This window comes from Podarcis vaucheri, assembly GCF_965113315.1.
Source record: "Podarcis vaucheri genome assembly, chromosome: 7".
In the NCBI taxonomy this organism is placed as follows: Eukaryota; Metazoa; Chordata; class Lepidosauria; order Squamata; family Lacertidae; genus Podarcis; species Podarcis vaucheri.
The window spans coordinates 91,761,438-91,774,165 of NC_138765.1; the positions used below are offsets into that span (position 1 = coordinate 91,761,438).

Consider the following 12,728-nt stretch of genomic DNA (forward strand, 5'->3'; position numbering starts at 1 on the left):
GAGTATTCTCGGAATGAATTATCTGGATTGGTTGCCTCCTTGTGAACTTAAATGAACTGGCATTAGACTGACTAGAGTGAGGATGCCCTGATGTGCATTTTTGCTCCTGTGTTGTTACTGTGGCTGCTTTGGACATGCTTACATGGGGAAAGGACATACCGTAGATTCCGGCGTATAAGACAACTTCTTAACCCCGGAAAAGAGGTTAAAAAGTCGTCTTATACGCCGGGTATGGGCGGCGCAGAGCGGAGCCTGCCCACTGCTGCTTCGGAAGCAGCAGCAGGGGTGGCAAGCTCTGCTCCGTGTGGCTTTTTCCTGGTGCGGAGCTGCCCAGTGTATTAGGCGACTGGGCTTATAAGACGAACCCCCAAATTGAAGCTGCCAATTTGGGGGGGTCGTCTAATACGCCCAGTCGCCTAATACGTCAGAATCTACGGCACACAAATTGAAATATGAATGGTGTCTCTAATTCTGTCAGGGGTCCCTTTACCTTTACCTTTTATGCTGCCAAGCAGTTGGAGTAGATGACCCTTTGAGTCCCTTCCAACTCTATAATTATATGATTAGATAAAACGTGCCTGGTGACGAAAAGAAGGGTGTGGGTGGGTGGGTGGGTGTGCTCTGCTGCTCACCTGCACTTCACAGGCAGCCTGCAAATGGAAGATCTTGTAGAAGGCTTCTTCCACCGTGTCTCCCAAGGCCACCACACCATGATTCCGCAACACTAGAACCTGCCAAGAGAAGGAAGGAGAAAGGGTCAGTGAAAATGGGGAAAGCCATAGGTGCTCCTCAATTCTGTATAATTTTTCACACTGCCTCTTGCCCGAGGATTTCAAAAAGTCTGGCTAAGCCCTACTTCAGAGGTCTAGATCCCAAATGCCAGCTCCTCCACAGTTCCACATGTCCCGCCGTCCCCCCACCAGGGAAACTGGCACTTTACCATTGAATCAGAGCAAACATCAGTCAGGTTTTCTGTGAATTGACGCTTCCTCTGGTTCCGTGTTAGAGAGCAGGTTTTCCTGGGGAAAGTCGTGAGGCAAACAGACAGAAAACCACTTGGACCCCTGCCTGGAATGCACGGGGCAAGCAGAAACCCTCTTGCACCTGGGCTTTCTGGGCACAAAACAAGCAGTGTGGACAATCCCTAAGGGCTGTTTGACGCGCCACGGTGCCAGAGGACGCTGAAGCCTGAATGCTACCTCTCAACCCTCACCTTGCAGGTGGGTCCTAGACACTTCTGCAGCTCGATTCTGTCCGCTTCTTCCTCCATCTCCCCGTTGAAGTCAAAGTACACCATGTTCCCTGCCAGCAGTGCATCGTGGGAAATGGGCAAGAGTCCGTGCTTCATGGCAGACACCTGGGAAGGAGGAGAGAGCAGAGACAGAGAGGCAAAGATGAGCAGGTAGAGCCATCCCTTGTCTTTCCATCGACACATCTCCACTGTGCCTTGGATGGGCAACAGAGGTGGGCCTGACCTTTGCACCGTAGGTCACATCCCAGGCATGCCAGAGTCAGAGATTTCTCCATCCCCCCTTCCAGGGAAGCGAGAGGCATCCTAGTACAAGGGCACCTTCCAGCCAGGCAAAAGCACTCGGTGGCAAGAAGGGCCTTTTACCAACTGCAGTTGCTTCAACAGCTGTGGCCATTCCTGGACTGGGAAAGCCTGGGCACAGTAGTTCATTGGTTACTTCAAGGCTGGATTACTGCAATGCACTCTATGTGGGGCAATGCACTCTATGTGAGATGGCCTTACCCCGCCTGTGCCCGCTCGACTGCTTTGAATGGAACTGGCACTGTTACAGGGGCCACATAATACCCTTTCCACATCTCTAAGGACGCCATTTTTTAGTGTGGCAGCACCAACACTTTGGAACTCCCTCCCTATTGACATCAGCCTTCACTGTACTCTTTCGGGCGCCTGCTAAAACATTTTTTTGTTTAGACAACCCATCCAGATGCTTAGGAAGTTGTTGCGAGCCTTGTTGGTGGTTGCATAGGAGTCACGAGTTTCTGCTCTCCTCTCACCCATCCACAAGCCTGGAATCTAGCCATTTTCTGTCCCTTCCCTTAACACAGGGGTACCCAAACTTTTTTCAAAGAGGGCCAGATTTGATGAAGTGAACATGCATGAGGGCCGACCAGGTTGTTTAGCTTTTTTACGATTTTACCCCAAAACTGTTGAGCTTTTTTGGGGGGGATTTTACCCCAGGAAATAAACTGACCTGTGGGCTGAATTAGGCCCCAGATTTGAATTAGGCCGAATTTGGGCAAGCCTGCCTTAACACCTTCCAACGCCTTTCACCAACATCCCCTCTGGGCATTATGAGCCACAACCTGGGGATCTTGCAATGGAGTCAGGCTACTTTCTCAGAGGGAGAAACACTCGGGCTTTATTTGGGGACCTCCTGGCCAGAGGACACAGTCCCCTGCAGTTTTCCCAATGACTGCAAAACAGTGCAAGAGTCCTATATCCATCCAGCTCCTTCAGGGAGGTGGAATCTACCAGCCAATCTACTTAAGGCTTCTTCAGCTGGCTATAGCTCTTTGCAGAGACTACAGCCCCCCATAGCTGATTCAGAAGCTGTCCAAGGCCCTGATCTTGACTGAGCCTAGACTTTGACTGGACCCTGCCTGATTCCTGGCCATAGAACCAGGTGCAGGGATTCTGTTCCTCTTCCCTGTCTCATTTGCTGCTTTGTGGTTTCCTCTAAACATCTCATTTCTCTTCTCCTGTCACCTCTGTACTGCTGGCGAGTATTCTCCCTAAAACTCAGAGCCAGTGCATAGTTAAACTATGGAACTCCCTCCCACAGGAGGCAGTGATGACTTGGAGGGCTTTAAAAGAGGATGGGGCAAGTTCATGGAGGACTATTGGTGGCTACGAGCCATGGTGGCTGGGCTCTGCCTCCACAGTTGGAGGCAGTCGCTGGAAACGACAGGAGGGGAGAGCGCTCTTGCGTTTGAGTCCTGCTTGCTGGTTTCCCAGTGGTGTCTGGTTGCCCCTGCGAGGACAAGATGCTGGCCTAGATGGGCCTTTGGTCTGATCCAGCAGGCGCTTCTGCTGTTCTTATTTGAATAAACTCAAAAGATGCCCTGGTTTACACAATGCCTTCCAGACAGCACTGTTGGGTTCCGTGTTGGACATCCTGGATACTGTGAAACTGGGGTCCCCCTGACTATCCCTAAGACCTTCTCCCATTCAGAGTCTGCCAGACTCCCTGCAGTGCACAAGGAGGGATGGAGAGGCCAAGCTGTTCCAAGCTTAATGCTCTTCTATAAATCAGCCTCGGAGCCAGCCCAAATGTCTGGGCAGGAGGCTCTGTCTGCTGTTTCTCGTTGCTCTGTCAGCAAGACGAATGGACAGCGTTCCTTACTGCAGCAGTGGCTGGCGTGTGCAGATGGATGATGCATCTCACGTCTGGTCTGGCTGCATAGATGGCAGAGTGCAGGCTGAACCTACGGGTATCCACTGGGAAGCTGGTGCTGCCTGCCTCCACCACCTCTCCCAGGATGTTCACTTTAACCTGCAGTGCAAAAGGAAAGGTGGAAGCACAGATGGGTGAGACGTTAGGGTGCTGAATTGTACCCTAAAGGTGCTGCCTGGATGGCAGCTTCCTTTTGGGGATAGAGGGGGTAGGGGACGCAGTCTTTCCCAATCCAGGTGGCAAGCTAGGTTGACATGTGCCATGATAAATACATTTTTGACAATATTCAAACCCTAACCCTCCCCCAAGGACAGACAATTCTTAACCTTACCCATTCTAAGAAGAAATATTTTCAGTCACAAGAGTGACAGGTACTTCCCATTTTAATTCAGACCCAGAGTGTGCCCCTTTATCAGAATTCTGCACTTTCTCAATTCACACCCGGCCCCAGCAATCCTTTGCACATCAGACAGCAAAATATGAAACAGAGACCTCACCCATCCAAGCCTCTCTGCAGTTGGTGATTCCTTGGGTTTATAAGGCTTACATTGCCTCCTCCAATTCCTATCAGCTGACCAAGTCATTTGCCCTCCATGATGCCAAGGGAACTGGGGGCGAAGACTCCGCCCCATGCCTCCCATGATGTGTTGTCTGACCCTCAAGGGAGATGTTGTGCTTATTTATTAATAATGCCTTAAGCGTGAAGATGCTCAAACCCTCAAGTTAGCTACTTTTGGCAATGGAGAGAGGAAGAGGGGTCTTGTGTGCTCACCAGGCTAGAAGCTGTAACTTCAGGACAGGAAAGGCCCACAGGGCAAATCAGGAAGTGGTCCTGTTCTTTGCTGACTCTCAGCTGTGAAAGGAAGACCAGAAGAGAATGGTGAGCTCGTCTTCATTTCCTTGGGCTCCTGTGGCCTCCTTCTTCCCTAGGGAAATTAAGGTCAGAAGGCTCTTCCATTCACCTTTAAGACACCATTTATTTCTGCCATTTCTGACTATAAGATCCCAGGATGGCTTATGACAATATAAAAACAGATAAAACAATTGCAGGTATAAAAACAAGTAAAACTGTTCCAGTCAGCTCAGAACAGTGTAAATTATGCCAAAGAGGTGGGTCCCACAAAACAAAAAACAAAACAAAGCAAAACACACCCTAACTGCAAAGGGTGTCAGTATCTGGTGAAACCTAGACCATGAAGATGGTAGAACATCTCTGTGGGGAGGGAGGTCCACAGTTTAGTGGCTACTGCAGAGGAAGTCCTCTCCTGAGCTGCCATTTCCTGGGCGGAACATCCAAGAGGGTCAGCAGAGATGGGGACCATCTTTCAGATATTTGGGGCCTAAGCCACTCAGGGCTTTAAATACTGTTACACGTCACCACAATCTCTGAGTGTTGAAAGACTGACTCCAGGGGTTCCAGGTGCTTACGTTCCTTGGAAGGAAGGTCAGCAGAGACTGTGGTGTCTTTAGGATATATGATTTCATTTACAAACATCTACAACCTGAGCATAAGATGGAGGGGCTCACAGCACTTACACCCCAACAGATCTTGCTTCTCTATTAGTCACGGCTTTGGATCCAGCACAGAGCAAGCTGGTCCCTGTGTCTCCAGCTTCCAGCCTGCTTCCAGCTCAGCCCTTTCACACACACTCTGGCTATTGTTTTCTTACCTAGAAGCTGGGTGAGGGGCATGGAGGAAAGAGGCAGCTTAGCCTGGAGGGTCACCTCACTTAGCTGTAGCTTTTACACCCTAGCTCTTTCTTTTGGGACAGTTAAGGTCACTGTCTTAAAAAGAAACTTGTCTGACCAGTTCAGCAACCACCTGTTAGATTTTAACCCTCGCTGGGTACAGGAGCCCAAGAATTAGAAGGGACTCAGGGCATCATCCAAACTGACCCCACCAAACACACAACAATATCATTGCAAGGACCTTCTTGGGCCTGGAAACAAACTGGCGCACCGTTGCCTTGAGCCAAAGGGGATAAAGTGGGTATTGACCAAGAAAAAGGAGATTTCAAGGCGTCTTGTTTCCTGGCCCTGAGCAAAGTGGGTGGTGGGTGGCAGGGAAGGGATCCCTCACCGTGACGCAGGTGCTGCTGAGCTGCGCCCAGCCATAGAGGTCCAGCAGCCGGTAGACGCTGCTGACTTTGCAGCGCATGAGCCTCTCCCCTTTGGCGAAGGACGTCGAGTCAATGCCCTGGAGGTCATTGATGGGGGTCACCGTGGAGAGGTCTGTGGGAGAGAAAGTGCACAGGAGGGGTCAGCTGGTTAAACAAACACAGTCAAGGCATCGCTGGAGCTGGGTGAGACGGTCCATTTCCATGTTCCACCCATGGCTCTGGAAAAGCACATTGCCTCTCACTTTCCTCCATTCCTTGTGGATGATTTAATTTTCTATTTGAAACAGAGGCGGGGAACCTATTTGACACCACAGGACACATTCTTATCCAGATAGGCCTGGCAGACCAAATTTGACAGGTGGGTGGGAAATTGCTTGATGTCACAATGACGCCAGATTCAAGGTGCCTTGAAGTTCTGAAATCAGGACTTCAAAGCACCATGTAAGGTACTGCTGTAATGAAGACCCCCTCCTGGCTTTAGCAAACGATTATGAATCCAGAAGAACATATGAAGAGCCTGCTGGGTCAGGCCAATGACCCATCTAGTCCAGCATCCTGTTCTCCCATTGCTGCCTCTGACCATGAAAGCAGAGCAGAGCCATTGTGGCTCAGAGCGATATGGCTTCGCCCTGGCGTCTTTTAAAGCCATGCAAGTAGGTGGCCATCACTGCCTCCTGTGGGAGTGAGTTCCATAGTTTAACTCTGTGCGGTGTGAAGGAGGACTTTCCTTTATCTGTCTTGAAGGGGCTGGCATCAGATGGCCTGCTAAAATGGAGGGGGAAGACTTCAATTTAGCCGTGGACTTGATGCAAGTACTTTCTGAATCAGGAAAGCGTTTGCATGGAATCTGGTCAAACTGAGCAGGGCTCAACCCCACCCCACTGGTCAGCTGGTGGGCAGGGAGTTACAGGTGAAACTCGGAAAATTAGAATATCGTGGAAAAGTTCATTATTTCAGTAATTCAACTTAAAAGGTGAAACTAATATATGAGATAGACACATGACATGCAAAGCGAGATATGTCAAGCCTTTATTTGTTATAATTGTGATGATCATGGCGTACAGCTGATGAAAACCCCAAATTAACAATCTCAGAAAATTACTGCCTCAGTGCGGCGTGGCATGGATTTTGCATCTCATTTGGAAACCAAGGACCCAGAGTCTGGAGGAAGAATGGGGAGGCACACAATGTTAGATGCTTGAAGTCCAGTGTGAAGTTTCCACAGTCTGTGTTGATTTGGGGAGCCATGTCATCAGCTGGTATTGGTCCACTGTGCTTCATTAAGTCCAGGGTCAACGCAGCCATATACCAGGAGATTTTGGAGCACTTCATGCTTCCTTCTGCAGATGAGCTTTATGGGGATGCTGACTTCATTTTCCAGCAGGACTTGGCACCTGCCCACACTGCCCAAAGTACCAAAACCTGGTTCAATGCCCATGGGATTGCTGTGCTTGAATGGCCAGCAAACTCGCCTGATCTGAACCCCATAGAGAATCTATGGGGCATTGCCAAGTGCAAGATGAGAGACATGAGACCGAGCAATGCAGAAGAGCTGAAGGCTGCTATTGAAGCTTCCTGGTCTTCCATAACACCTCAGCAGTGCCACAGGCTGATAGCATCCATGCCACACCGCATTGAGGCAGTAATTGATGCAAAAGGGGCCCAAACCAAGTACTGAGTACATATGCATGCTTCTACTTCTCAGAGGTCCAATATTGCTCTATTTGCAGTACTTGTTTTGCTGATTTCATTTCATATTCTAATTTTGTGAGATTGTTAATTTGGGGTTTTCATCAGCTGTGCGCCATAATCATCACAATTGTAGCAAATAAAGGCTTGACATATCTCGCTTTGCATGTCATGAGTCTATCTCGTATATTAGTTTCACCTTTTAAGTTGAATTACTGAAATAAATGAACTTTCCCACGATATTCTAATTTTCCGAGTTTCACCTGTAAATCCTGCTGCTTTGGTTACAGGCACCTGTTCCTGGCTGGAAACAGACATGGGCAGCCAATGCAGGATTTAATCCTGACCTTCTGGCCCATCAGCTGACCTTACAACCATTTGGCTAGGTCAAACCATCACTTCCTCCTACCATTTCAGGAGAAAGACCCTCCCTCACTGGCCGTCAAGTATCTCAAGGGAGAGGATGGAGAGAGAGGAAGGCGGTCAGGAATTGTGGCTGGGGTGGGGGTAGCTGCAGAACGAAGAGCTGGATCCCTTTTGGGGCTGGCGGCTCATGTGTCAGGTGGGTGGGGGTTCTGCAGAAGTGAATGCTGAGAGCAATGCGCGGGTCTGCCAAATTCAAAACAAGGTTGAAAAGTGGGGGGGGGGGGAAGGCGTCCCACGAGGCGGCCAGGCCAGGGTGCAGTGTGGGGCAAAAGGCTGAGCACAGTGAGGCCTTGCTGGAGTCACTGGGGCCGCATTCACACCATACATTTAAACCACTGTGACACCACTTTAAACAGTCACAGCTTCCCCCAAAAACCTTCTGGGAGCTGTAGTTTGTTAAGGGTGCTGAGCATTGTTAGGAGACCCCTTCCCTATTCCCCTCCCAGAGCTACCGTTCTCCATGGAGAGGGGCTGATTATTAGACTGCTCTAGGCCTTGTAGTTCTGGGAGGGGAATAGGGGTCTCTTCACAACGCTCAGCCCCATATATATTCTTTGGGGGAAGCCGTACGTGTTTAAAAAGTGGTATGACATTCCTTCAGATGTAATGGTGTGAATGACACCTGTGTGGTGGCCAGGAGGCTTGTGTTGATGTGAGGCACAGGCAGATTTGTAGGCAAGAGGAGGGAGGGGGGAGGAAAGGGGCTCAGGAGACGGAGAAGGCGCTTTGGCACCAGACCCATTCATACAAGGGATGCCAACTTACTCAAGGGCGAAGGTGGGAAGACGGAAGGGGCAGTGCTGGCCATGAAGTCTGCAATCTGCCGGAGGGCCCAGATATTGGAGTTGTTTCCTTTCTTCATTTGCTCCTGGATGAGGCTCTCCAGCTCCTCCCTGAAAGACTGGGGTGGGGGAAACCCACAGAGACCCTGAATGATCCAGGCTGCAGCAGCTCTGAGTCCTCCTCCTCCTCTGTACCCTTCAAACTCTGACATTCGTTTGCTCAAGAATGACCACTTTATTCATTTGGATATTCAGGAACCAGAGAGAGACCCTTTCATCTGCCCAGGAAGACTCTCTGGCTGGTCCGAGAGTGGTCTGCCTTACAATAAAGGGAGACTTCATTGTAAAACCACTGCAGGGCAGACCCATCCATGAGAAGTGGTGCCACTGTTTTTTGGGCAAGATCTTGTGAGATCTCACCCACGTCCCGCAAGATCTCGCCAGAACCAACCTCTGCTCAGCTAGGTAAGGGATGCTTTGGCGGCAGGGCAGCGTAGCATTTCCTGTTTCACCTCAAATGGTGCAATGGGATGAATCATCCCTGAACCACTGAAGGACTCTGGATTCAATCACAGTAATGGCTTTCTATCCCACTGCAGCTGTTAATTAACTTCACAGCGCTGGGATCATTGTTAATCTTTAAGGTACCCACATAATTTGGGGGAATGAGAAGTGGAATTGTAACATTTATTGGTTTCCATAGCCGTGTGTGTGGTAAAGTGGGGGGGCTTTCCTATTGCCAGGAGTCAGAAACCCTTATTGATCAACTGCAAATCACTCAGGAGATCAGCTAGTAGACCCAAATATGCACAGGTCCTGAATCAAGCACAGGAGGAAAGTTTGAACAAAAGAATTACTTTGATAAAATGCATATTTTGTTATGTGCAAATGGCTTTAGATCCTATTAGGTCCATAAATTACCATATAGCATATATTCAACACAAAAAATAGTGACAATTTGTTGTTGACAAGGACAGTTGGACATATAAAGGGCCCCAATACCTTCAGTAGCTTAGGGCCTCATCAAACCTAAATCTGGCCCTGCCTGTAGCCCAGAGCAGGTCATGTGGCCCTGCCTCAAGGTCAGACATGCTCACTGGCTCAGGCTGAGCCCTGCTGTTCCTGAGGGGAATGGCTCTTGCCTTGCTGCACAATGTCCCCCCACCCTGTCAAATCTGGCTTGCACCATTGAGGTGGGTGATACTCACAGGGCTTTGCAGAATCATGGTGACCCTTTTCTTCTGCTCCATCAGGTTGAAGTCTTGGCGCAGGTCGGCAGCCATGTTCCTGATGCGCAGGTACTCAGGGTCATCTTCTGCGAACCGGTCGAAGTAATGCTGGCTTTGGGTGGGGAGGGAGGAGACCTCCTCGGGGATGGTCTCGCTGCTCATTTTGGATGTTCTAGTCTACTTTGGGGGCCTGCACAAACAAAGATGGAAAGGCCATTTGCACCCTCTCTCTCTAGAATCCTAGAACCATAGAAGTGCAGAGCTGGAAGGGACTCCCAAGGGTCATCTAGTCCAAATGTCTGCAATGCAGGAATCACAGTTGAACAATCCCTGACAGATGGCCATCCAACCTCTGTTTAAAAACCTCCAGCAAAGGAGCGTCCATCACCCTCCAACTGCCAAACAGCTCTTGCCCTCAGAAAGTTCTTCCTTGTGTTTAGTTGGAATCTCCTTCCGTGTCATTTGAATCCTACCCTATGGAGCAGCAAAAAACTGGCTTGTTCTATCTACCATGTGGCACAGCCCTTCAGATATTTGAAGGTGGCTATTATGCCATCCACACTTCCCTTTGTCCCACAATTTCTTCCATTGCTCCGTGACTCCAAGGCACAAGTCCAAGAGGTTTTCCCTTTGTCCCGCCTCTTTCCCCGAGAAAACCCACTGTTTACCGCTGAATCAGAACAGAAGTCAACCCACAGGAAACCTGATTGATGAGCCCAGGCTAACCATGCCCAGCTCCCTCCCAAGGCTTTGTTTCCAGACCCTTCATCATCTTGGTCTCCCTCCTCCGCACACCTTCCAGCTCTAATATCAACACAGCAATGTTAAGAAATTGCCCAAGCCTCCTTTCCCAGAATCCAGCACTTTAATGTCAGAACGCACCTCTTGACAATGCTTGAGGGGGTTTATATACTTCTAGGATCACAGGCGGAAGTGGGCAGGGTGTGTGTGTGGGGGGAGCTGCAGGCTGAGTCACAAACAACTGCAGCTTTATCGGGATATCAGGCTGACAGAAAGCCCCGGTGTAAATTACACATTGCAGCAAATCTTCTCTGTTCATTATTGCTAAAAATGTTTAATTACAACCAAGGAGCCCAGATGGCATGTGGCTTGAAGGCAAAAGCACGTGAGTCTCTTACTTCCAGCAAGAAGAGTAGGCAGCAAACCTAGAGAGACCTGAAAGTGTTACTCATCTGGTTGCCTGTGGTGAGGAAGAATCTTCTCCAGGGGACCAAGCCTAACAAAAAGCCACAAATTACTTACTTAAAGTATATGTGATCAGGGAGGAAGAGAACATTATTTGCACGGTTGTAATGCTCTTATTGCAGGTGGCACTGTGGGTTAAACCACAGAGCCTAGGACTTGCTGATCAGAAGGTCGGCAGTTCGAATCCCCGCGACGGGGTGAGCTCCCGTTGCTCGGTCCCAGCTCCTGCCAACCTAGCAGTTTGAAAGCACGTCAAGGTGCAAGTAGATAAACAGGTACCGCTCCGGTGGGAAGGTAAATGGCGTTTCCGTGCGCTGCTCTGGTTCGCCAGAAGTGCCTTAGTCATGCTGGCTACATGACCTGGAAGCTGTCTGCAGACAAACGCCGGCTCCCTCGGCCAATAAAGCGAGATGAGCGCTGCAACCCCAGAGTCGGCCACGACTGGACCTAATGGTCAGGGGTCCCTTTACCTTTAATGCTCTTATTGCACTACTTACAAGCGGCTGGACCAGCCTAAGTGTTTGGTGCCACATATGATTCTCCCTCCCAGCAGAGCATCCAGCACAATAATCCCCCCCCCCCATGTCCGTGAAGGCTGCTAGGAGGATATGCTGTTCCCTTGTGTGTACTAGGTCAGACTTGCTCCCTCCCCTTCCGCCATCCCTCATGGCATCCATAATCTGCCAGCTGAGAGGGTCTGCTTCCCTTGGTCTCGTGGTATGGCCAGCCCCTGACAAACAGGGCTGCAAACAGGAAAGGTGTGTTTTACTTATTTATTTCAGAAAATTTATACACTGCTTGACTGTAAAAAAAACAAACAAAAACATTGTTATTAAGAAGACTTAACTGTGTTTATGCACTGAAAATCAATGAACAAAATATGAAGAATTAACAGCAAAAATGCAAGACATTCAAAATGCTGACATAACAGCAGACTAAAAACAGATCGAAACCTGTATGAACTTTCCAAATGTCTGGGCCAAGAAGGTTTTAGCAAGTGCTGAGAAGAGTTCAGTGAAGGATCCTGACTGCTGTCAAGAGGCAGGGAGTTCCAGAGTGTAGCTGCTACTGCTGCTGCACTAAAAGACTGGTTCCATACAAATGCAGAAGGGGTCTTATGTGACACCTGTAACAGATCCAGTCCCGCCAATCGAAGCTGTCAGGTGGGCGTATATGGGCGAGGCAATCTCACAGGTAAACTGGTCCCAAGCTATTATACTAATATATACTCTCTCTCTCTCTCCACACTAATAGTAACACTACGAACTTTGCCCAGAAGCAAACTGGCAGCCAGTGCAAGACCCTGTGCTGACAAGGCCTTATGTAGCACATCCCCTGCCAGACAGGACTATGGAGCAGAATTTCATTCCTTGGGCCTCTGAGTTTGCATGTGTGTGTGTCTGGGGCACATCTCTCACTCTCACTCGTCTAAATATTTGAACACATGCTGCCTGTTAGCATTGATGTATGGACCAAAAACCCAACACACACTGTGTTCACACAACAATCCTTTCTAGAATCAATGCAGGCAGAGTGCTTGTTTTCCCCACGTAGTTTGTTCACAATCCAGATATATTGCACATTATTCTTGCCCCTGAAGACTGCTTCCTGAGAAACTGGTTTCATTTTTAATATAAGAACTCAGCTCGATTCTGCATTAACCTGCAGCACATCCATTTGAAAACAGAGGAAGACAGGTGTAGGTGTTTTGGGCAATGGGTGGGGGGTGTCTCTACCTCCACCCAATGATGTTGTGGGTGAGCATAAACCAAGATCACAACCCCCACTTCCTTCTCTATTCACCTGGGGCAAATGGAAAAAGCAAGGATAGCCTCATCAAAGGGAGGATTT

The 12,728-nt window shown here is 49.3% G+C and overlaps 1 protein-coding gene across 3 annotated transcripts in view; it reads right to left on the reverse strand.

Moving 5' to 3' along the window:
* Nucleotides 1–12,728, reverse strand: part of ADD2 (adducin 2) — an 83,148-nt gene that overhangs the window by 22,786 nt on the left and 47,634 nt on the right. For 2 of the 3 annotated variants that reach the window (XM_082230029.1, XM_082230030.1), the window contains exons 2-8: nucleotides 9,651–9,861; nucleotides 8,426–8,561; nucleotides 5,506–5,657; nucleotides 4,198–4,278; nucleotides 3,375–3,524; nucleotides 1,214–1,357; nucleotides 633–731 (exon numbers count right to left, since the gene is read on the reverse strand). In XM_082230029.1, coding sequence (XP_082086155.1) covers nucleotides 633–731; nucleotides 1,214–1,357; nucleotides 3,375–3,524; nucleotides 4,198–4,278; nucleotides 5,506–5,657; nucleotides 8,426–8,561; nucleotides 9,651–9,833 — 945 coding nt within the window. In that variant the 5' untranslated portion in view covers nucleotides 9,834–9,861. Of the gene's footprint in view, nucleotides 1–632; nucleotides 732–1,213; nucleotides 1,358–3,374; nucleotides 3,525–4,197; nucleotides 4,279–5,505; nucleotides 5,658–8,425; nucleotides 8,562–9,650; nucleotides 9,862–12,728 lie in introns of those variants that run through there. The other variant, XM_082230031.1, reaches the window with a different exon arrangement.